Source organism: Geotrypetes seraphini, chromosome 8 (genome assembly GCF_902459505.1).
Source record: "Geotrypetes seraphini chromosome 8, aGeoSer1.1, whole genome shotgun sequence".
Classification (NCBI taxonomy): Eukaryota; Metazoa; Chordata; class Amphibia; order Gymnophiona; family Dermophiidae; genus Geotrypetes; species Geotrypetes seraphini.
The window spans coordinates 50,167,451-50,192,517 of NC_047091.1; the positions used below are offsets into that span (position 1 = coordinate 50,167,451).

The 25,067-nt window shown below is 43.1% G+C and overlaps 1 protein-coding gene across 1 annotated transcript; it reads left to right on the forward strand.

Moving 5' to 3' along the window:
- Nucleotides 1–1,637: 1,637 nt before the first annotated feature.
- On the forward strand, nt 1,638–24,861 carry LOC117364568 (zinc transporter 7-B-like). Its single transcript, XM_033953891.1, has 4 exons — nt 1,638–1,782; nt 13,695–13,900; nt 17,161–17,226; nt 24,189–24,861. Exons 1-4 carry the CDS (start codon nt 1,650–1,652, stop codon nt 24,276–24,278), a joined length of 495 nt encoding a protein of 164 aa, XP_033809782.1. The 5' UTR covers nt 1,638–1,649; the 3' UTR covers nt 24,279–24,861.
- Nucleotides 24,862–25,067: the final 206 nt, after the last annotated feature.

Below are 25,067 nucleotides of genomic sequence, written 5' to 3' on the forward strand. Positions count from 1 at the left end.
TCTTGAAAGGCATCCACAATCTCCCTACTTCTTTCCAATTCCGCAGACGGAACATTCCAGTCCGCATCCGGCAGGTTGAAATCTCCCAACAGCAGAACCTCCTCTTTCCTTCCAAACTTTTGGATATCCACAATCAGATCCTTATCAATTTGCTGCGATTGAGTCGGAGGTCTGTAGACTACACCCACGTAGATAGAAGTTCCATCTTCTCTTTTCAGAGCAATCCATATCGCTTCTTCCTCTCCTTGATCTAGTTCAGGTTGGACCCCATTGCATGCAGGGACTGTCATTTTACTTTTCATAGGGAATAAAATTAGGAAAACAGAACTACAAGTCCCTCCATGCAATGGGGCAAATCCTGGACAGGATCAACCCTGTCAGGCAATTTTGAGGCCGGTTTGCAACCCTAATTGGGCCTCTTTTATAAAGCCATGATAGCAATTCCTGCATGGCAAATGCAAAACAACCCATTTGATTCCTATGGGCTGCATTGCATTTGCTACGCTGGTGCTTGCTACCGCAGTTTTGTAAAAAGGACCCTAAATATAACTCACCTTGAGAAACAACTGAAAAAAGGTGTGAGCTAATCCAAAATCCCTTCCTTTACTCAAGACTTTGTGTACAGTTAGCACCTATCAACAATAACAAAAAAATCTATATAGGCTGTCCAAAACTTTGTGTGCAAAGTGGAGCTAACCTAATCTAACACACTTTATTGCACTGACCCCAGGGCTATCTCATGCATGCCACATCTATATGGGAGAGCATGACTGCCATTGCAGAGCATTTGAGCCACCTCCAGATTTTACTGTGAGCCCAATTTGAATACTCACTTTGACAGCTTTGTCTTTTCATGGAAACATCTTCTCTGCTATCTCTCCCCCCGATGCTTAAGTCATCCCTGTCCTTATATTCAGGTGCTAAAATTCTTGAAGTCTGTGCCACAGATATGGAAGGAGAGGGGGAACTTGTATGAAGACCTATTTAGCGACAGCTGAAAAGGAGAGTGCATATGTTTTGGTCATAACTTTAAAAAAAGGGAATAAAAATTAATTTTGAGCTCCACCCAGTGGTTGGGTGGTAAACACTACCATTAAGAAGAGCTGAGTTAGGTTCCATTAGAGAATGACACAGTGACAAAATTCATCAGCATTCCTGTCCCCGCGGATAACCGCAGGAAACTATCTTCATGTCATTCTTTAAGGAGAGAGGGAAAAATCAGAATATGAATGGCCACAACCACTGACCCTCAAGCTTTGCTTTGAAGAATGCTGGTGTAGAAGGACTGAGGTTGAAATAGACACAAAAAAATGTCATTGGGATTATTTACCGCGGTTACCCGCGGGGACGGGAACAGTGATAGTGATGAATTTTGTCACCGTGTCATTCTCTAGGTTCCATATCAGTATTCTGCAACCCCCCAGCCAGGGCTCAGAAAGTTGTAGAGGCAATACTTTCATTCACACACCTCTTGTCGGGTTTGGATTTTTTGACTGATAATTTGAAAGAACAGAAAACAAGAGTTGTCTAAAGAATTAAAACCCCTAAACGAGTATACAGAGCGTGCTTTAGCTATCTGAGGTCTGTAGCTCCATATTGTATTCTGAGCAAGCTCTCCATTTCTAGCCGACTTCTTATTTCCGCCTTTGATGTTCCTTGCATTGGATTGTGAAGGTATCGTCCACACCCACAGGGGAGGAGATAGTCCCGCCCTTCTTCCTAAGAACCCAGAGCTGTTTCAATTCACACTATACCGCACCATGGATTTCGATTTATCAGAAGGTAAGATTTAAAAAAAAAAAAATAAAAATTCTGCTCTGATTTTCTCAGTTCTGCTTATAACTGGTAATTAAGCAGCATTAACGCTAATCTCCGAGAGGCCTTCTCTCTAAATTAGATACAGAAGGAATCCTAATGAAGGCTTCAGGCACAAGAAGAGGGTGTTGCCCTTTTATCTTGGGAAGTACATATGACAGTCATTCCTAGTACAGTGTAATCAGACTGGCTGCAATTACAGAAAAGGAATCGGTGGCTCTTGTGTTATAGCTTTTTGGTTTTAGATTGGCACAATGCTGATTTGCATTAGAATGGCGTGAAGGAGCATGAGGGGAGATTGGAGGCAGTATCTAACCAGGGGATCTCTTCAGACTAGAGTGAATCCGATATTACATTGTCTGGCTGGTTTGTTTTGGAGAAGGGAGGGGAGGGGGTGCATGCAAATAGATTTCATGCATTTCCATTGGGGAAATCCTGAAAACCAGACTGGGTTGCAGGTTGCTCACCTCTGAACTGAATCTTTCCTAAGGAAAAAAGTGAACATTCTAAATAAAGATTTCCATTATTTAGTCCAGTCCTGTGTGTCCAGACAATTCCAGGTTCTGATTGGACCTATTACTATCCTATTTCCAGATGGCCTTTCTATATAAGAGCCAGACCTAGGGTTACCATATGGCTCCAGAATAAGGAGTCTATGTCCCAAATAGTAATTTATTGAATTTTATATATAGGGACAAGCCTCAAATTATGGAGCAGATCTTCCCATAACCAATTTTCTCTTGCTCCTCGTGACATCACCGGCTTTGTCCCAACCTCCCTACCAAATTAATTAATGTTTAATATTATAATCTATTACCTACACTTAAACTATTTAATTACTGTCTAACTTTATTTAATTTATTTATCTCACTTTATTTCATTCTTCTTCCAATCATAAATCAACTTTATAAAATTTACCAATTCAATAATTCATCATGATAGGAGATTCTAAAAAAGTTTACATGCCAAAATGACACTCAAAACCCACCCAATACTAACCTTATAAATTTTAAAACGTATTACTGTTTTAAAGTGCTTCTACATATTGCTGAATTAAAATGCTTCTATACCATAAATATTTCAGCTATTCTCAATTCATTTAGTTCATTGAATTCCTTGCTATTTCTTTAACTATATGAGGTATTAAATTCAGTAAAACTTGTTCTAAAGTGCTTGTTTGAAATATTTCATTAAAAGTGCTCATGTGCTATAAATACTAAGGGTTCCTTTTATCAAGCCATGCTAAACGTGTGACTTTTCATCACGCATTAACCCCTGCGCTGGCCAAAAACTACTGCCTACTCAAGAGGAGGCGGTAGCAGCTAGCGCATCCCGTGGTTTAGCGCAGCTTGATAAAAGGAGCCCTAATTTCATAATTCACTATAATTCATGTTTGAATTCATTTTCAATTCCTTATAAACTTCACTTCATAAAGTAGTTTACTATCATTTATCATCATTTTCAAAAAGTACTTAGCTCAACGTTGCTCTTTTAGGAACCACAGGCGTTGCTTTGTCATTTATCTGATAAATACCCAAATAGTAGCAACATTCCATGCTTAAAAGCAGACTGTGGACTTTTCCTCCAGGAACTTGTCCAAACCTTTTTTAAAACCAGCTACTTTAACCACTCTTACCATAACATAACCTTTGGCAATGCGTTCTAGAACTTAGCTATTCTCTGAGTGAAAAACTTTTTTTCCTGTTATTGGTTTTAAAAGTGTTTCATTTCATTACATTACATTGGTATTTTTTATTCCGCCAATATCTTGTGGTTCTAGGCAGATTACAATAAGAGGAGATTCTGGTCAAATTCAGAAGATTACAAGATAGCTATTTGGTTGGAACGATTGGGCTCTGGAGATAGATTGAAGTAACTGGTTCTATCATGAGCTTGTCTTGATAATACATTTCTTAAATAACATGGCTTTGATTTCTCTTCTGAAGGCTTTGTAGTTTGGTGCCGAGATCGGCAAGGTGGTTGTCTAGTTTCGCTGCTTGCATGGCAAGTAGCCTGTTGTGCATTTTCTTACGTTGTATACCTTTTTCTTGGGGGGGGGGAGTGAGTGATGGGGGTCTGGGTTCTCCTTGGTCTGGATGAGTTGTTCCGAATTAGACGACTGATTGATTAAGTAGATTGGTCCATTGCCATTTAGGGCTTTGTAAGGAATGCAGTAGAATTTGAAAAGGTATTCATGCTTGTACTGGGAGCCAGTGAGTGTCTTCAGTGAGTAGAACAGTCTGAGAGCTGTTTTGTACTGTTTGTAGTTGTTTTATTGCAGGGATCTCAAAGTCCCTCCTTGTGGGCCGCAATCCAGTCGGGTTTTCAGGATTTCCCCAATGAATATGCATTGAAAGCAGTGCATGCACATAGATCTCGTGCATATTCATTGGGGAAATCCTGAAAACCCAACTGGATTGCGGCCCTCAAGGAGGGACTTTGAGATCCCTGTTTTATTGTAACTTCATTGAGTGTCCCTCTAGTCCAGGGGTAGGCAATTCCAGTCCTCGAGAGCCGGAACCAGATCAGGTTTCCAGGATATCCACAATAAATTTGCATGAGATAGATTTGCATCTCAAGGAGGCAGTGCATGCAAATTCATCTCATACATATTCATTGTGGATATCCTGAAAACCTGACCTGACTCCAGCTCTCGAGGACTGGAATTGCCTACCCCTGCCCTAATCTATGTAATTTTTGATCCACTTATACCTGTTCTGCACCACTCTGAAGTCTACAAAATCCTATCATATCTCCCCTCAGCCATCTCTTTTCCAAACTGAAGAGCCTTATACGAAAGGAGTCCCATCCCCTTTTCTAGTTCCACTACAGCAGTGGTTCACAACCCTGTCCTAGAGGACCACCAGGCCAGTCGGGTTTTCAGGCTAGCCCTAATGAATATGCATGAGAGAGATTTGCATATAATGGAAGTGAGAGGCATGCAAATCTGCACCATGCATATTCATTAGGGCTAGCCTGAAAACCCGATTGGCCTGGTGGTCCTCCAGGACAGGGTTGGGAACCACTGCACTACAGAACCCCCTCCGAATCCACGGATTCGGTTATTCACGATTTTTTTTAAAGAAACACTGGTGGTCTAGTGGCGATGCCAGGGCAGGATTAATTCTTCGAGAGCCCCTAGGCACACAAGTACACTGGGTCCCCCTGGCCCTGTCCCGCCCCATTTATCTGTTTTCTTATTTACTTCTTTATTTCCACCTGTATTTTTTTTTTTTTAAATTCCAAACAAACAAAGATTAGCATAACAGTGTACAGTTTTTCTTCTATAATGCAACCCCAAACATCTCTGAACAAATCCCCCTTCCTTCCCGTCCCACCTACTTACCCAGGACATTAACTCTGAACCCTTTCAATACATATATAAAAGTGTTCAAATATATTGTAAAGCAGTAATGCTATCCAAAATATAAGTCTATATTAATAACCAAATTTACAACGCCTCTCAACTGCCTCACTCTACATCAACCAACTGTAACCCATATTTATGTATAAACAACCAAATCTGTAACTCTTCTAGTACGTTCCACTCCATGTATGTTAACTTGTAACAAAACATCAAGGCAAGCAGTTCAAAGAATCCAACATGAAACAAAAGAAGATTGACAGACAATAAGGAAATTCAAATCAGGTTTATTCAAGGTGCTCCCAAGAACCATGCTCGATGCATTTCGCCAAACAAGGCTAGTCAACGCTAAAAGAAAACCATGTCTTCATACACACAGTACACAGATACACCCTCACCCAGTATGGAATAAGTAATCACAAACTAAAAATAGAAATATGTAGATAAAGAACAAGAAGTTGCAAAAGCATCAAAAGGTTTTACTCTTGACAGACAATTGTTAAAATCCTCTACGTGATACTTTGCCTCTCTCTTCTTTATCAATCATTCAATTATATTCTAGCTTCTGGGCATAAGCCAAGACCTGAACTCTCCTCTCACTATATTTCGAAAGCTCCAATCTCTCTCTCTTTCTCTCTCCCTCTCTCTGTCTCTCCTCCTCCTCCTCATTTCCCCATTCCCCAGTGCTCCTTTTCACTTAGACCAAGCACCCAAGACTTGGACCCCCCCCCTCTCTCTTTCAGCAGCATCCAGTCCTTTTCCTGTAAGGCCTGTAGGCCAGAAGTAGCTTTGTTCGGTTACTTTCTGTTTTCTGAAACTCAGGATCAGGTCTCCCTATTGAGCTATCCCCAATCAGTTTAGTTTCTTTGCAGGCCTCTCTCTACACTTTCCAGGATAGAGCCCTGTGGTGCCCAGCAATTAGTGGAGAGAGAAGTTGATGGGTACTAGGCTGTGTGGAACCAGGTGAGAACAGCAACAGATATCCCCAAGTCCTGTAGCCTGGAGTGAAGACAAGTCACAAAATCTCTCTGTCATTCAAAGTTACATGCACACACACTCACTCATACTCACTCTCCTCCAGTACAGACCCTCAAACCCTTTCTCATAGACACATATTAAGGATGGTAGCCAAAATATTTTCTCTTCATATCATTTCCTATGTCTTCTAGGGGAATGTTCATTTTGTTTGGGGAAGGTGGGGGGTTATCTGCTCTTGGAAGGGGGACCCTGAAAATTATTTTTGGCAACAAAAGGGTGGGGGGGGGGCCCTTAGTCCTGCACCCTCCACACTCTGCATAGGTCCCCCAAGCCTACTTGAATCCGTAATGGTCTAGTGGATGTTGGGACATGAGCAATACTCATTCGCTCCTACCTAGGGCTGAATAGGGTAGCCACAATAATCTCATGTTACTACCATGACCCCCTAGTGGTACCATAAATCTGTGGTAAAATTTGCAGCTGCCATATTGGATGCAACTGTGGCCATAGGCAGGAGTGAATGGGCATCACTCCTGTCCCAATTATACCTTCTAGTTCAGGGATGTCAAACTCAATCACATAAGGGGCTGAAATCTAAAACATAGGCTAAGTCACGGGCCTAATATTTTATTAAGATACTTAGGGGTCCTTTTATTAAGGTATGCTAACCGATTTAGCGCATGCTAAATGCGCACCTTAATAAAAGCACCCCTTAGTCTTAGTAGAAGTATAGGGTTACAACCTCTCCAACCCCATGCCGGCTCTGTTTATTTTGCTTTATTATGAATAAGCTTTATTGTTCTATGCCTTGTGTACTTCAGAGGGAAGGTGGCTTAGAAATAAAATTATATGGTTTTGATCTAATGAAAGGAGTATAGCTTTGACAAGCTAGTCGGAAAAGTATTGCTAGTCTAATAAATCACCTGCAATTTGTTCTTCAACATTTGTTTCTTTCAAAATTTGGAAATAGTGCTTTCTGAGAGACTGGTACTGTAAACTTGGAAACTGCTATAGCCTTGTGAAAGACACTGTAAACTCAAAATTCATTAATACTGTCTTTCCCCGAAAATAAGACCTACCTCGAAAATAAGCCCTAACATCATTTTCTGGGTAGGTCTTAATATAAGCCCTACCCAAAAAATAAGCCCTAGGTCCAGGATTCGCCGGCAACTGTTCAACCCGGCCCCCCTGCGTAGTCGAACCCCTGCTGACCCTCTATCCTTCCCTCCCCGTTGACCGCAAGTGAGCCCTACCTTCATGTGAAGCAACGTCGGGCTGGCAGCACTCTGAACAGGCTGCTTGGCCTTGTCCGTCGGGGATTTCACTCTGCCGCCTTACTGAGTGAAATCCCCGACGGACAAGGCCAAGCAGCCTGTTCAGAGTGCTGCCGGCCTGACGTTGCTTCACATGAAGGTAGGGCTTGTTCGTGATCAGTGGGGAGGGAAGGATAGAAGGTCAGTGGGGGTTTGACTGAGTGGTGGGGGTTGGAGGGTGCTCAAGGATTCTGCTGCACAAGGGATGGGAGGGAGGGAAGGATAGAAGCTGGGCAAGAGTTATGCTGCATGAGGGAGGGGAGAAAAGATGCTGCACATGTGGGGGAGAGAAAGGAAAGAAGATGAATTGAGGTGAAGGAGAGGAAGGGAGAGATAGTCATGTGCATACCCCAAAAATAAGACCTAGTGCCTTTTTTGGGCCCCAAATAAATATAAGACACTGTCTTATTTTCGGGGCAACATGGTAGGTAAAACACATTAAATAGAAAACATACATATCAATAAATCTAATAAAGGCAGGGTGGCAAAAACAAACCAGAGCCACATACAACCAGGGAAATGCCGTTAAAATTGTTTTGTTGTTGTTCAAGCTAGCTTTTCTAATTTTTTACATAAGGATAATCAAACTATAAATGAACTAAAACTGTTCACAAAGGAAATTCTTGATAGAAACAATCAAGTTACCTCAGGTGCAGGCAGACGGGAGGACAAGGCAGCTGGGAGGACCAGGCGGACTTGAATGGCGACAACAGCCGTGAGGATCAGGGTACAGGCAGCCAGAAGGACAAGGTGGACCCAAGCGGCGACAGCAGTCGGGAGGGTGTAGGCGACCACGAGCAGCGATGGCGAAGGCAGAGAAAGACAGGAGTACAGCGTCGCAAAGCATGGCGACCACAAGACTTGAGGCACGTGAATCAACTGATGCAGCGGCAATAGATAGTGTAGTCATGGCGGCCGCAAGACTTGAGGGCAGCATCGTCCGGGAGGTTTGTTTTCAGAAGGGTTCGACATGGCAGCATTTCTCACAAGCTGCCGGTGGTTGCTCCAAAGTTTTCTCTCTGACACAACTTCCTGTTTCCGACAGGGCAGATCACTGCAGAGGGGGAAAGCTTCGGGGCAGTCCGCCAGCAGTTTGTTAGGGCGCTGGTCTTTGACCAGAGGGCCGCCATGTGAGCGGACTGCTGGGCATGATGGACCATCGATCTGACCTAGCAGCGGCAATTCTTATGTTCTTATGTGAGAACGGCTGCCGTGTCAGGCCTCTCTGAAAAGAAACATTTAGCTTTTTAATAAAGCACTTTGGACCGCGGGGCCCCTTTTAACGCCGGCCCTGGGACCCCCCTGACAATGTCGGGCCCTAGGCACATGCCTCTTAGGCCTATCCTTTAATCCAGCCCTGGGTGACGTGGGGCAGAGCCATCATCAAAATGGCTGCCGTGAGTTCCCATTGAGATAAGGTGACTTTCCTCATACGAAAGGAGTCCTATCCCCTATTCTAGTTCTACTATATCTTTTTTGAGATAAGGTGACGAGAATGAAACACGGTACTCAAGGTGAGGTCGCACCATGGAGCGATACAGAGGCATTATAAACATTCTAAGTCTTGTTTACTATCCCTTTTCTAATAATTCCTAGCACAGGCTTTGAATGCTGTTATGTTTGGGGGAGAGGGCCCAAAGGCTCTACCCTAGCCAGCAGAATCCTGCAGCACAGCCTCTCACCAGCTCTCGACTCTCCCATCCACCTCCTCCTGATGCTGTGCTTTTAAATCTTCAGGCAGCCACCGCGCTGCATCATTGAGCAGGCCTGCCCCTGAAAGTAGAATGAAGGGTTCCGGGTAAGATTGCCAGATTTTCGAATTGGAAAATACAGACCCCCCCCCTTAGACCCACCCAGTTCTGCGCATCCCTGCCCTGTAATGCCCTAATCCTGCCCCCAGTCCCACCCTAGCCCCGTCCCCGCTGCCTGCTGTTGTTGGGCAAGAAGGAAGTCTGTGCATGCGTGGATTTCCTCCCTGCCCGATGCAATTTGAGGAGGCTTTTGAAAAGCCGTCTGGACCCCCAGACATGTCCTCAAAAGGAGGACCCCCAGACATATTTGTGGAAATCTGGACGTCTGGTAGCCCTAGTTCCAGGGCAGGCCTGCTTGTTGACAATGCGCAGTGGCTGCCCGAAAATTTAAAAGAACAGCGCCGGAAGAGGGGTGGGTGGGTGGGAGAGTAAGCCATAACCGACTGGTGACTACCAATCTTTGGGGAGGCCTTGGCCTCTGTGGCTTCCCCCAGTCTGACGCCCATGATTCTTAGCATCTTGTTTGCTTTTTTTGGCCACCTCTCCTTGTGCATTTAGCTCTGTGCTTTGAGGGCTTGACTTTTGATACAGCTTGAGTGCACTCAGACTGAGCATATAGGCAGGGAAGGAGAGGTCCAGTAGGAAACATTCATTTCTGGGATCTTTGAAAGGAAGCAATGGCTTTCTCCACAAGCTGCTATATAAATCAGAAACCCCTTTCCCAGTAGAGTTGCAAATCAGGGGAAAAGGATCCTATTGCTGGCTTTGGGTTGTGCTTGGTGGGTTGAGGAGCAGAAGCTCATCCAAAGGCATGGACATAAATTTCCCAAGGGTACACCTGGTCCTTAATGTGTGGGCAAGGATAGAGTTGTTTCTACTAGCCTTTCTCAGTACTAGGAAAAAAATGACATCTCCAGCTTGATTTTCCCCCGTTCCCGCAAGAACTCAATTTTCCCGTCCCATTCTCGTGAGTTTTGTTGCTGTCCCTGCTCCTGCCCCATTCCTGTAAGCTCAGCCTGAACCGTAAAAAACCTCCACCACTTATGAATTTAAAGTGTTTGAGGCTTGTGCAGATGAGGATGGATCTTGCAGGAATGGGGCAGGGACAGGAAAATAACTCGCAGGGACGGGAAAATAAGTTCCCGCGGGGACGGGGAAAAATTTGGCCCCGTGTCATTATCTAGTACCGGGGCTAGTCTACTGCCCACTAATAAAGCCTGAGATTGGTTACTTCTTCGTGCTTTCCTCTTGGGAGCTTAATCCTGAGACAACAGTTGATATGTCTGAAAAAGATCTGCACTTGTTGGAGACCCATTTAATCCATGCATATTCATTGCGCCCATCTTGAAAAACCTACTGGCTGTAAGGTGACAAGGAAAGCTTAAAAGACTAATTTATTAAGGTAAATTGTGTGACGGTTCCATAAATGAAATTAGAGAGAAGGGCTCAGCGATTTGTTGGCTCTATGACATCACAGAACTTCCAGATCATGAATTTGGTCAAGATGTGATTTTATAGGGGCATCAGCTTCAGGGGCTGGCATTTTGATTTTCTAATTGTAATAAAATGTTGTGTTTGATGTGTTGGTACATTTAAAGGTCGACCAACAAGTTGCTGGTGTTAATTCATTAAAAGTAATTGTATGTGTGACTTACTTTAGAAAAAGCTCCGAGCCCTCCATCTGGTCAATGCACAATGATTATAGTTAGTCCTTTTTCATTAATTTAAATAGACTTTTACCAATAAATGATAAAGTTTTTACAAAGGTAAAATCAATTTAAACTGACTTTTTTCACCTTAATTTTGAAAACCTAGCTGCATGTGTGTAGTACTTTCCAGTATCTCGCCCCCTCATCAAGGGGCTCATTGTTTGTGTTCCCTCCTGTGCGATGCTGTGTCTACAAGAAGTTCTTACATCGAATGATTACATATCAGGCAGCTAGCTGGGATACTGAGCTTTGTAATTTGTTTACTTCTTCAGGTTTATATATGCACTTTCGAAAGTTACTGAAATCTACTTTATTTTAAAGATTCTTAGGGAACTAATGTTCATGATGGTTCTTTTGTAAATCACTGTTGTTGTACAGTCTCCTGGTTATGTAAACCATATCGATCTGGAAGGTTTTGCAGTCTAGAAATGTTAAAAAAAAAAAAAACCCAAACAAATAGTAACAATGTAGGGGAGCAGCATGCACAGGAAGTGGGTGTAGACTACGGTCAGTAATGCAGGGGGCGCAGCATGCATGCACTCAGAAGCTGGGCCTGGGTCTTAGAAATAGCAAATATAGTTTGCCTGCTTACTCTCGGGTGGCCAGAAGCCATATATAAAAGTGAGGGCAAATCAAAAACTAAAGGCAATTCTTAAATTACGTGATAACTGGAACAGAGCTAGTGAAATACAACATATGTGTTCGTACATTGCCTGTTGGATAGTTCATCCACAGTGCAGCACTCGGCCTTTAGCCGTGTGGCAACCATGAGGTCAGAAACATGGATGCTCCATTGCAAGATTGCACCATCAAAGAACAGCGTGCAGTAATGCACTTTCTTTGGGCAGAGGGAGTGACACCTGTGGAAATTCACCATCGGATATTGATTCAGTATGGACATAGCACCATGAATCAAAGAAAGGTTTATGAGTGGGTAAAAAGGTTTAAAACAGGAAGAACAGGAGTAACCGATGAAAATCAACATCACGTATACAAGGGCACATTGACGGGGCGGATGCCTTGATTAGAGAAGACCAACTGTAATGATGTCTCAATGGACTGCAAATTTGGATATCAGCTATGGATTTGCATTTGCCATAATGCAAGATGACTTGGGATGCAGGAAAGTCTGCGCACGATGGGTTCCCAAACAGCTCACTGATCTGCACAAGTAACGGAGTGTGGAGGTTGCAACCCAGTTCCTGAGATGGTATGAAGAAGATCCGAGTATCCTGGAGAGAATTGTCACTGGCGACGAGACATGGATGCATCACTGCGACCCGAAGAGCAAAAGACAAAGCATGATGAAGGAAGCAGTGCTCACCTGGCTTCGGGATCAGCTGAAAAACTTTCTCTGCAGGAATGCAGAAGCTAGTTGAATGATACAACAAATGCATCGTCTTGCATGGAGACCATGTGGAAAAGCGATATATTCATTTGCTCACTGTTACTTCTATTAAAGCTGTTAAATGTATTATGCCTTTACTTTTTGATTTACCCTTGTATATAATAATAATAATTTTATTCTTATATACCGCCAAAGCCGTAGTAGTTCGAGGCGGTTTACAACAAAGAAGAGCTGGACAATCAGCAAATATAGGTACAATAAAAGTCATCAAAATACAGGTGAGCAGGATACAGAGGTAAGGCATAAGAGATTTTGGGAAACAATTCGGTTAGAGTAGAAGAGATAAGACTTAAGAGTTCTTAGGTTACAAATCGGTTAAACAAGATTGTTTTTACTCATTTTCTGAAACTTAGGTAGGACGAGGAGTGCATGATAATATTACCCAGCCAATCATTCAGTTGACCTGCTTGGAAAGCAGGCTTCTGGCTACCCTAGAGTAAGCAGGCAAACCTATTTCTATTTTATTTATTTAGTATTTATACATCACTTATAGCCTAAACGGTTTACATTCAGGTACTCAAGTCTTTCTCCCTATCTTTCCCAGTGTGCTCACCATTTGATTAACGTACTTGGGACAATGGAGTGTTAAGTGACTTGCTCAGGGTCACAAGGAGCAGCGCTGGGCTTTAACCTGCAACCTTAGGATGCTGAGGCTGCAGCCCTAACCACTAGATGGAGACAAATTCTTCATTAGCCCCTCAATATTTTGAGAGGGGGAAAGGTGGGCAAATCCTCTAATGTCCACCCCAAACTATGCCTATGGCAAAAACATTTGGGAGCAGCCTATACAGGAGCTGGGTCTAGACAGTTCAGGTTGTAAAAATTGATGGGACAGCAAATGCATGTACAGGATCTGGGTTTGGACTGTACATGCAGTCAGTGTGCTAGTGCACAGAAGCTTGGGCAGAACTAGCATGCGTGTTGCTGTTGGGGAGGAAAGCCAGAGCTGCCAGTACAGTTGCTGCTGAGGAGAGAGGAACAGGGAACCGTGTCTGCTGGGAATGAAACAGGGAGACGCTGAGGGAAAAGGGGGAATAAGAGGAGAGTGGACAGATGGTGGGGGAAGACACTAGGGAAGAAAGTCATGAACAATTACATTTGAAAGTTATGTGGTCATTTATGTGAAAAAACAAACAAACAGGAACCCATTACTCTAGGATCCAAACTGTTCAATTTGTATGTATGTAATTTTCCCCAGTCATAAACGTATTAAGAGCCTGATTTAATAAGGATTTTTTTCTGCCCATGGGGAGAAGCAACCCAGTAAATTCAGCACTAAGGCATTACCAGCACTTTTCTGTTGAGCTCAATGTAAAAAAAAAAACCATATCAAAATGCCATGTCCTGTCTCTTCAGCAGTGGGATATGATCAGAAGGTGGCAGGACAAGGAGCCGTGAAGGTGGAGAACAAGGGCGAAGATCTGAAGCATGACTTGAAGCATGAGCACCATGGGCATGGACATGAACATGGACACAGACATAAGCACGGGAAAGGGCACCACGGACATGAGCACGGGAAAGGGCACCACGGACATGGGAGTGAGCACTGCAAGGGTCACAAGGTAGTCTGACAAATGGATGTTTTCTGGCTTCAGCTAATGAAAACTTAACTTAAACACAGCAAATAGAGGGGGATGCTATACACAAGCAGGAGGACATGATAGCATGTTAAGTTGTTATGAGCTAGTGCTGACTTGAATTGATGCACTGATTCACTTCGGTGAATTGATTCGTTGGTCCGAGAAAATCAGACTCACCGATACAATGACTCCCCCTCCCCCACCCCAGTGAGACCTGACATACCTCTGAGGCCTCTTAAAGCAGTGGCAGTGCTCTGAATGGGCCGCTTCACGGCCTTCCCCGCTGGGGCTTTCCTCTGCCGCATCACTGATGACATCATCGGTCAGGGAAGCTCTAGTGGGGCAGGTTGCGAAGCAACCGCTTCTACTGCTTTTGGAAGCCTCAGAAGTATGTCGGGTTTCGTAGTGGGAGGATCGGTGGAGTGCTGCTGCATAGGGGGATGGGTGGGAGAGGAGGAAAGATGCTGCACAATGGGGAGGAAGGAGGAGAGGAAGGGAGAGATGAAACAAAGAGGTAGAAAGGGGTGAGAGAGAGAAATCCTTCATATGGTAGAGGGGAGGAAGACATGCATGGAGAAGAGAGAGGGAGAAATGTTGGATAAAGGGTAGGGAGAGAGAGTGCATGGGGAAAGAGAAAGAAATGTTGCACATGATAATGGAGGGGAGGAAAGGAGAGATGCTGCATGGAGGGTAATAAAGAGTTTTGACACAAGGCAGGGAGAGAGAGATGATAGACAGTGGGGAAAGAAACAAATGTTGGATATAACAGTGGAAGGAAGAAAAAAATAATTTTATTTTCTATTTCATGATTACAATATGTCAGATTTGAAATGTGTATCCTGCCAAAGCTAGTGTTTACACCCAGCGTGGGATTGGAGAAGGCAAAGGGGGGTGGGTTGAAAAAATAAAAAATAAACCTGCCAGGACTTTGAAAAAAAAAAAAAAAAAAATGCCCAATTGGGCAGGAAAAGTGAATCAAATTTAAAAGAATTGATTTAATAGCTGAATCGAGTCGAAAAAAAAAATTCTTTACATTTGGAGACCTCATATGCTTCTCATCCTGTTAGGAATATTTGAAAACACAGAAAAAGATCAGCAGATGAAGATCACATGAGGCATTTCTGCCTGCTATTTATGCAGTACTGTCAGAATACCAGCCTTGAGCAAGATCGTGCAGTTACCAATGGTTTTCCATCCCAGAGTCCCTAATGTAGGTGCCATTGTACATTGGGGACTAAATCTCGAGGTTTGAGTTGAGTGGTAACATCCAGTCATTTGTCCCAAGCAGGAAGTTGCATCACCCGACGACTCTCCTGCTAGACAGACACACACACTCACTCTTTAAATGTTTTTAATTTCACATCTTTACAGTATAGAGAGTCTTAAGTTACTGGCCGGGGCACTCTGACCTATCCTAATGTGTTTTCCATCCCCTCTTTTCTGAAATAAATTGTAGCTCTATCCTTTTTTCCCTAATGTTCTTGTTATGTTTTATATTTTATTTTTTCTCTTTTTTTTTAGATTATTAACTATTATTATATACCACTTAGGCCAGGGGTGCCCAAAAGATCGATCGCAAAGGCAACGCGAGTTGATTGCGGAGCCCATCCCAGGCTCCGTTATAGACTCACGTTTCCTTTGCGTTCTACCTGCATCCCAATACAGAAGCTCTGGGCTGATCAGCCTTCCTCTCCCCGACGTCAATTCTGATGTCGGAGAGGAAGTTCTGGGCCAGCCAATCGCTGCCAGGCTGGCCCGGAACTTCCTCTCTGATGTCAGAATTGACGTCGGGGAGAGGAATGCTAGACGGCCTAACGCTTCTGCGTCAGGAAGCAGGGAGAGCTTGGGGTGGCGGTGGCTTGTGGGCCTGTTCCTTGATGGCGAGGGCAGGGAGAAAGAAAGGGGGCAGGGAAACAGAAAGAAAGAAAGAAGGAAAACAGAAAGAAAGACAGGGGGGAGACAGAAAGAAAAGGGGCAGAAAGGGAGACAGAAAGAAAGCAGGGAAACAAAGAAAGGGGGGACAGGGAGACAGAAAGACAGACAGAAAGAAAGAAGGGGGCAGGGAGAAAGAAAAAGGGGAGGGGGCAGGGAGAGAGGAAGAAAAAGTTGGGGGAGGGAATGAGGTCTGGAGGAGAGGAAGCATGCAGTAAGGCTGAAAGAAGGGAAGAAATATTGGATGCACAGTCAGAAGAAGAAAGTGCAACCAGAGACTCATGAAATCATCAGACAACAAAGGTAGGAAAAATGATTTTATTTTCAATTTAGTAATCAAAATGTGTCTGTTTTGAGAATTTATATCTGCTGTCTATATTTTGCACTATGGACCCCTTTTATTAAACCGCGATAGCAGTTTTTAGCGCAGGGAGCCTATGAGCGTCGAGAGCAGTGCGGGACATTCAGTGCAGCTCCCTGCGCTAAAAACTGCTATCGCGGTTTAGTAAAAAGGAAGGGAGGTATATTTGTCTATTTCTGTATAGTTGTTACTGCCTTGACCTCTTTGAAAAAAACCAGGAATATAAATGATAATTAATATTTTCTCTGCATACAGTATGCTTTTTTTTTTAAATTTTATTGTTGGTAGCTCATTTTGACTGGGTTTTTTAAAAAAGTAGCTTGCAAGCCAAAAAATGTTTTGATTTGTGAGATATCAAATTATAATAAACTTGAATTTGCTCACACCTTTTAGTAGTAGTACTGTAGTTAGTTACCAGATGTCCAGGAAAACCTAGACATGTCCTCTTTTTAGAGGACTGTCTGGGTGTCAAGATGGATTTTCAAAAGCCAGCAGTTTGTCCAGGTTTTGGAAAGCCCTGAACTCGGGATCTCCGAGCATGTGCAAATGCAACACGATGATGTCACGCTCATAGGTGCATGCGTGTGATGTCATTGCGTCACATCTGCACGTGCTCAGAGGCCCGCCAGATGTGGTCCAGACTTGGGGAAGGAGAGAGACAAAGTTTGTGTGAGGGCAGGGCTGGGGACAAAACAGGGTGGGACCAGGTGTCCTTTTTTTCTTCAACAAATCTGGTAACCCTAATGATATAGTAGATATTATTCTGTCCCCAGAGGGTTTATAATTTTCTACCTGAAGCAACAGAAGGTTAAGTGTTTTGCTCAAGGTTAAAAGGAGCATTAGTGAGGTTTGAGCCCTGGCTTCCCTGGTTCTGAACCTACTGCTCTAACCATTTAGGCTACTCCTCTGCTCTTGTGCATGTCCCTAGTTCACTGTGTTCTCTTTACAGGAGGGATGTGCACATTCCAGTGACTCCAGCAACTCCAGCTCCAGCAGCAGTGAATGTGAAGGAAAGGTAAAGCCTGATCTTGTCCTGTGTATACAAACGTACATCCATATGTTTGCATGGACACAAGGAACTATGCTTTTCTAAGACCATTTCAAGGCCTAACACACCAGTATAACTTCCTATGTGCATGATTTATTCTGAGGTAGTTAAAGTTTAACATGTGTAACAAAGTCTAGTTTAGTCAGTGCAACAACCAATAAGATATAAGAGCTTTAATCTTCAATAAAGGCTTCTGACTGCCTCCATATCTTAAAGAGTTTCTGACCCCTAACTGAGGGGAAGATTCTCAAAACTTAACATTGTTTTCAGTGGCGTACCAAGGGGGGGGCGTGGGGGGCGGTCCGCCCCGGGTGCCAAGCCCTGAGGGGGTGCTCCCGGTCCGGTTTCCCCCCCCCTGTGTCCGGTTCAGCCCCGACGTCTCGCATCTGGATTCCTCCCCGCACCATTTACCTGAAGCAGCCTGCAGCAAGATCGCGATCCCAGCGATCTTTGCACTGCTTCGGCTGTTTCCTTTGCCACGGTCCCGCCCTCCTCTGATGTCAGAGGAGGGGTGGGACCGCGGCAGAGGAAACAGAGCCAAAGCAGCACAAAGATCGCTGGGATCGCAATCTTGCTGCAGGCTGCTTCAGGTAAATGGTGCAGGCAAGCTGGGCGGATGAGTTGTCCTTCGAGGTGGTGGGAGGGCGAGTGGTCCTGCGGAGGGGGGAGGTGCAGGCCTTCAGGGTGGGGCGGGCGGGCAGGCAAGCCGGCCTTGGGGGGGGGGGAAGGAGACAGGCCTTCAGGGGGACAGGCCTTCAAGGAAGGGACAGGCAGGCAGGCCTTCAAGGGGGGGGACAGGCAGGCCTTCGGGGGACGGTGCAGGTCTTCAAGGGGGGGGACAGGCCTTCGAGAGGCGGTGCAGGCCTTCGAGGGGGGTTGCAGGCCTTCAAGAGGGGGGTATAGGCCTTCAAGGGGGGTGCAGGCCTTCGAGGGGGGGTGCAGGCCTTCAAGGGGGGTGCAGGCCTTCAAGAGGGGGTGCAGGCCTTCAAGGGGGGGTGCAGGCCTTCAAGGGGGGGTGCAGGCCTTCAAGTGAAGTAGTGTAGGGAGAATGTATTCTTAACATCTTTAAGAATACATTCTCCCTACACTACTTCACTTGAAGCTAAGTACTTTTAGCGTATATTTAAGTATCACTATATTTTCAATGCAAATTTAAATTCGGGCTGGTTCCTATGACGAGTGGGAGCGTAAAGCCATTCACAATGAGAGCATTCGAGTGCATGGTGGCCCGCTGAGGACCAGTGAACATTTATTCTAAAATTAGCTTGAATGAAGTTTAGCAAAACTGTTGGAAAAATTCTCTCAGTTGATTTGGCTATATGTTCAGTTCTTCATTCACATATAATTTAGTGCAAGAGTTTACATTATAAAATTTATAAGCATTGCTGGCCTACCCGGTGAGGTGTTCCTAGTGGTGGAGGCAGCGTGTCAATGTGTTGAGAGGAAGAGGTGATCTGGGAAATTCTGCTGAGCAAACTCCAGGCCCATTTCCACCCCCCCAGTTAGTCCACTCCACTCAACTGGTTCACACACTGAGTGGGTCTTTGGGTGTTGTGCCTGGGTAGTTGTTTTGGGATCTCTTCCAGTAGTTTGTCAGTATCTCCTTGTGGTTGAAGGAAGGAAACTTTGTTAACCTTAGCATTGACCTTCAGAATATGTTTGTAACAGCGCTGCTTGTGTGGCATTAGGCTATGTAGTGATTGAAAGAAAAAAACATTTCCTGCACAGCTAAGTCCGTGTGAAGTTACCTTGTGCTGCATTTGACATCTAGCAAGGTCTCTGTTTGGAAGGAAAGATCTAAACTTAAAAATGAAGTGGCCAGAAGTTATGGTAAAAGCAGATAGTGTAGCTGGTTTTAAGAAAGATTTGAACAAATTCCTGGAGGAAAAGTCCATAGTCTGTTATTAAGACAAGGGGGAAGTGTCTGCTTGCCCTGGATCGGTAGCATGGAATGTTGCTATTCTTTGGATTTTGACCAGGTATTAGTGACCTGGATTGGCTACCATGAGAATGGGCTACTGGGCATGATGGACCATTGGTCTGACCCAGTTAGGCTATTCTTATGTTATGTTCTCATCTGTAGGGGCCTTTGTTTTCACTTCTTATTTTAATGTATTTTTTTTCTGGGAACTTATCAGTGTTTTTTTTATAATGGGAACAAAAATGGAAGAGAATTAATGTGTGTGGAATGGGGGGGTAACTAATTTCTTCAGCTAAATAATTCAATCCACCTCAACCAGACATAGGAGAACTCACGTATCATTCACACACCCTCCAACCAAAAACGTCAAAAGAAAAAAACTGTTCAACAACCTCCTAGTCATTCGAGCTGCAACACTCGACCCCCAACTCTACAACCTATTGACCTTGACCACAGACTACAAAACCTTCAAAAAAGAAATAAAAACCCTTCTATTCAAAAAACACATAAAACCGAATTAACACAATCAGAACTGTCCCAAGCATCACCTGCAACTACTCCATTTGTACTTCTGATGTCATGACAATTCAGACATAATTTATGTTATATTATGTTTGGAATAATGGTTACTGTCTTAGATTTTAGGACCTGGGATTGGGGAGAGATGGCATCCTCAGTACTTTATAATGCAAGTGAAACGAGGATTTGGTCAGACTTTTGAAGGGTCTGCAGAAGAAAAATATTGTATAGGCCGGGGACATGAGACAGCAGGAAATGGGAACTTTTCTTCCTTCTATTTTTGTGAATGGCAAGGGTGAGGATGTCAGAGAGTTCAGTTAAAATATGTGCTTTATAAGAAAATATAATAATGTGTTTTATAAAGTTTATAAGCATTGCTGGCCTACCCGGTGAGATGTTCCTAATGGTGGTGGTGGTGGCAGCGTGTCAATGTGTTGAGAGGAAGAGGTGGTCTGGGAAATTCTGCTGAGCAAACTTCGGGCCCATTTCCACCCCCTAATTAGTCCACTCCACTCAACTGGTTCACACACTGAGTGGGTCTTTGGGTGTTGTGCCTGGGTAGTTGTTTTGGGATCTCTTCCAGTGGTTTGTCAGTATCTCCTTGTGGTTGAAGGAAGGAAACTTTGTTAACCTTAGCATTGACCTTCAGAATATGTTTGTAACAGCGCTGCTTGTAATGTAATGTAATATATGAGGTTCAATTAAAAAAAAAATTTTCACTGCCTGTTTCTATTCTGACCATTTATTCCGTTTCATGGTCATTACAAAAAATATTTTTTTACATTGGGGAGGGGGGGTGTCAAAAAATGATGGGCCCCGGGTGCCACATACCCTAGGTACGCCACTGATTGTCTTTAAAGCGGTCACTAAACCTACTCCAGCCGGTTTAGCGTGCATGTATTTTAGCGGCAGATTATCAAAACGGCTTACCGTGGTCTTTTCTGCGCTTCCTAGTAGTCTCCAATTCTGCCATGCAAATGGGGTCATCAATATTTAAACGAGCACTCCAGACGATTCTTCATCATTGCCAAGTGATTCTCCAAACACAGTGTCGACTTTTGACGATCAAAAATCAGCAACTGGTCTAGGGGTGCTAATGCTGTGAAAAGCACATCTCGGGCCTATGTTTCACTGTGGTATCCTGAAAACCTGACTGGCTAGGGGGTACTCCAGGGCTGAGCTGAGAAACATTGCACTAACCCACAGTGAGCTCCTGCAGAAGATCTGTAAGAACTGTCAGTGTCAGCAGCTTTCCATTTGGTGTACAGAGCAGAACTCTCCCTGCTGCCTCTCCAACCCCAATCTCATTCTTCCCTGCAGAAATCGAAGAGGCCAGTACATTGGATGTTCTAGCACCTTCCACCAATGATACTCATGCCTAGGCCTTCTAAGCTATAATTTTCTAGCTTTCAAGATAAGGGCCTAATTTAAGGATCCTGCTCAATGAAGTTAAAGAGAATACTCTCAGCCTGAAATATAGTATTTTGTGTGTTCTCTGAAGCCAAGATTATGCAGGATTTATTATATAATTGCCTGGAGATCTTAAAGCCACTTTGGCCACTTACCCTAAGAACATAAGAATTGCCTCTGCTGGGTCAGACCAGTGGTCCTTTGCGCCCAGCAGTCCGCTGCCGCGGTGGCCCTTAGGTCAAAGACCAGTGCCCTGAGTCCAGCCCTACCTGCATATGTTCTGGTTTAGGAAAAACTTGTCATTCGAATGACTGCACCCTCGATCGTTCCCCTCGACCCTGAAGAAAAACTTTGTTTGAAACATGCATGTTGGGAGAGGTGGCATTGATGAACTTTGAGAGCTAACCTCGAAGCTAAGTAGCAAATTAAATAAGACTAAATAAGAAAAAATATACTAAGAAATGAAATGAAGAAATAGGTATAAAGAATAAGAGAATAAATAATTAGGAATACGATTATAAATTAAAATGAATTTTAGAGTTTTGATTGAAATAAATAATAAAAGTGGACTGATGAAGACAAGAAATAGCTGGGCACAATCCATGGTCCAGTTAGTATCCGAAGGTCCATACAAATGAAAAGAAGAAATAAAAAGATAAATGTATATACATAAACTTATATATTGAAGTTTATGTTGGCAATAGGCTGTATAGTAATAGTCTCTTAGCAGTATATATGATGCCGCATTATGTGAGTGGGCACCATATAGCTTCATAAGATTAGAGATTTGAAAAGATTACAGATAAAAGTTAGTGGTTTACACTAACAGTTGGTTAGTATTTATCAAGTGATCGGAAATTTTAGATACATCAGATAAAGAGATTGCAGTACCATCTACAATGATATTGACTGTAGCTCTTGCAATTGATAAAATATGGTTATTGGGACTTTTCTTCAAAAACAAACAGAAAGAGTTTCTTGGATGTAAAATTCAAATGTTTCCTGATCTTTCTAGAGAAATTCAAAAGCGTTGTCAAATTTCTTCTCCTGAAACCTGGGGTCATTTTATTGGGGGCAACATTTTATTTAAGATATCCATGCAAGTGTATTATTTGCCACCGTTCAGTTAAATACGTTTTCTTTGAACCTTAACAGTTAACTGCTTTTCTGGCTCTGTCTCGACTGGATAAAGAGAAACCAACCACTCTATAGTTTGTATAAGGTGCTCCTACCTCAGCTTTGTCTGTAGTTTATCTTGCTATATATCTTTTATTTTTCTTTTGCTTGCTAGTATGTAATCTTGGATCCACAGTTTGAGGACTTGAGTTGAGATAGTTGAAAAGATTTTTCTTTATTATTAATTATGTAAAGGTGTAAATGAGATTTATACTTGCTATAAGTCGTATCCTCACTAACGTACTTTCTGTACAAGTGATTACTTGGTATGTAATTTGAAAATCTATAAATAAATTAATTAATTAAAAAAAAAGAGTTCCCTCTCGTTCTCCCTACCTTGGAGAGGGTGAACAAACTAAACTAAACCTAAAGTTTGCATACCGCATCATCTCCACAAAGATAGAGCTCGGCACGGTTTACAGGTAAATTCAATGAGAGAAGGACATAATAAGAAATTAGAGGTTATGAAGGGGATAGATAGCTTTACGTTTTGGAGAAAAGCCAAGTTTTCAGATGCTTTCAGAATAATTGGAATGAGCCAAGGTTCAGCAGCGGGGCTGGAAGGTTGTTTCAAAGCTTAGTGAATTTGAAGAAAAGGGATTTCCCTAATTTACCTGCATACATGATGCCTTTTAACAACCTGTCTTTATCCACTAAGTTTATTCCCTTCATTATCTTGAATGCTTCAATCATGTCCCCTCTATCTCATCTTTTCAAGGGAGAAGAGGCCCAGTTTCTCCAATCTCTCACTGTCGGGCAACTCCTCCAGCCCCTTAACCATTTTAGTCGCTCTTCTCTGGACCCTTTCGAGTAGTACTGTGTCCTTCTTTAAGTACGGCGACCAGTGCTGGACGCAGTATTCCAGGTGAGGTCGCACCATGGCCCGGTACAGCGGCATGATGACCTTTTCCGATCTGTTCGTGATCCCCTTCTTAATCATTCCTAGCATTCTGTTTGCCCTTTTTGCTGCCGCCATGCATTGCGCAGATGGCTTCATTGACTTGTCAACCAGTACACCCAGGTCTCTTTCCTGGGGGGGTCTCTCCGAGTACTGTCCTGGACAATCCTGTATTCGTATATAAGATTTTTGTTACTGACATGCATCACCTTACACATATCCACGTTAAACTTCATTTGTCATGTCGCGGCCCATTTCTCGAGCGTGTTTGTCACGTTGCTTGGATTTCTTCCTGTTCCCAGAGCAATTTTGTTCTTGTTAGCAGTTTTGTGTGCTGTTTAAATCCTGACCACACTGGGACACAGCTTATATTTTGCATAGATAGCTAGGGTAAGGAAATTTCCTTCAAAGTTAGAAAATGGCAGTTTTTAAAGGGGCCGGAAAATCCAAACATCTGCTGCACAGGTCAAACATATAAATTCCAGCTGCTGCCCTGACCAATTAAATCAATTTGCAACCCTTCAATAGCTGATGATGTATAGCCATGAGGTGATGGTAGCCTCAAAGGATATCATCCCCTCTTTTGATTAGATCTATCATGTGCTAATCCTATATAGAAACCATGATCAAGCTGTTTCCATACCCTCCCTTCTCATTAGACATGTTGGCAAACACTAATAACCAGAAGTGATCACAGGGAGCACTACAAATGCTATGCTTGAGCCACTGGCTTCAATAGCCCCTGGGTATAAGTTTTCTGTGCATTTAATTATTGTATATTGGCAGAAAATGTAGATCCAAGGTGGGAGAGACGGCCTATGGCAAACTGATACCTACTGTAGCATAAAGTCTTTTATATCTGATGCTGGCCCCTGGTTGAAGTTGGCATAAGTAAAAGGTAGGGGGGTTACACCAGGGCTGTTCTCTTTATTCTGTGACCTGCAGAGCCTACTGCATTCAGTCCTCCTTCATTCATTTGTGGGTGTTCTTGTTTTCCTTTGGCAGCACCAGCATGGAGAGGGCCATGAGCACAAGAAGAAGAAAGAGAAGAAACTGCACAAAGAGAAGAAGCCCAAGAAAGATAAGAAGCACTAGGAAGGAAAGGCAGAATAGCATCCTGGTTTTTCCCTGGCTTGGAGCAAGTATGCTCAGTCTCCTTCTCTGCTCTCTCTAGGTTACATTCCAGGAGTTAACAGATGTGCTTGATGTATGTGTCTGTGCCCCAGCACCTTTTCCAACTGGAAGTTTCTCTTTGATATAATGAATTCCTTTTGAAAGCTGTACAAAATGATACAGAAGCTGGTGCCACCTTACAGACTCTCAAATGTATTAGGGCAGAAACCTTTGAGATCTAATCTATTTCATAATAAAGTGAACTCCTGGTCTGGAAGTGTTCATTCCTCTGTTTAACACTAGCTTCTGGCAAAATTGGAATAGACTTAATTATAATTTCTGGGGGAATTCAATATGTCATATTTACACAATGGAGAGAACAATAGCTGTAGAAAAAGGGAATTTTAATAAATTTAATGAGATATGGGGACCATTAACAAAATATTGCAATGAGTAGATACCATTTTACATTATAAATACAATCTAAGGTAGAAGGGATGGGAGGGGGGAATTTGAATTTATTAAATGATTAGATCATTAGGAAAGATTATTGATGTGAAACATTTGATTGAATGAAAGGGAGGGTGGGATGGGATAAAATTATTATATACTAATATCATAAATGATAGAATTTCAAATGATGTTTTAATTGACAAATGTTTAATATATATATGTATTTGTTGTAAGATGAAAAATGAATAAAGAATTATAAAAAACCAAAAAAAAACACTAGCTTCTGTGTCATTTGTGCTACTACATGCTAACATGACT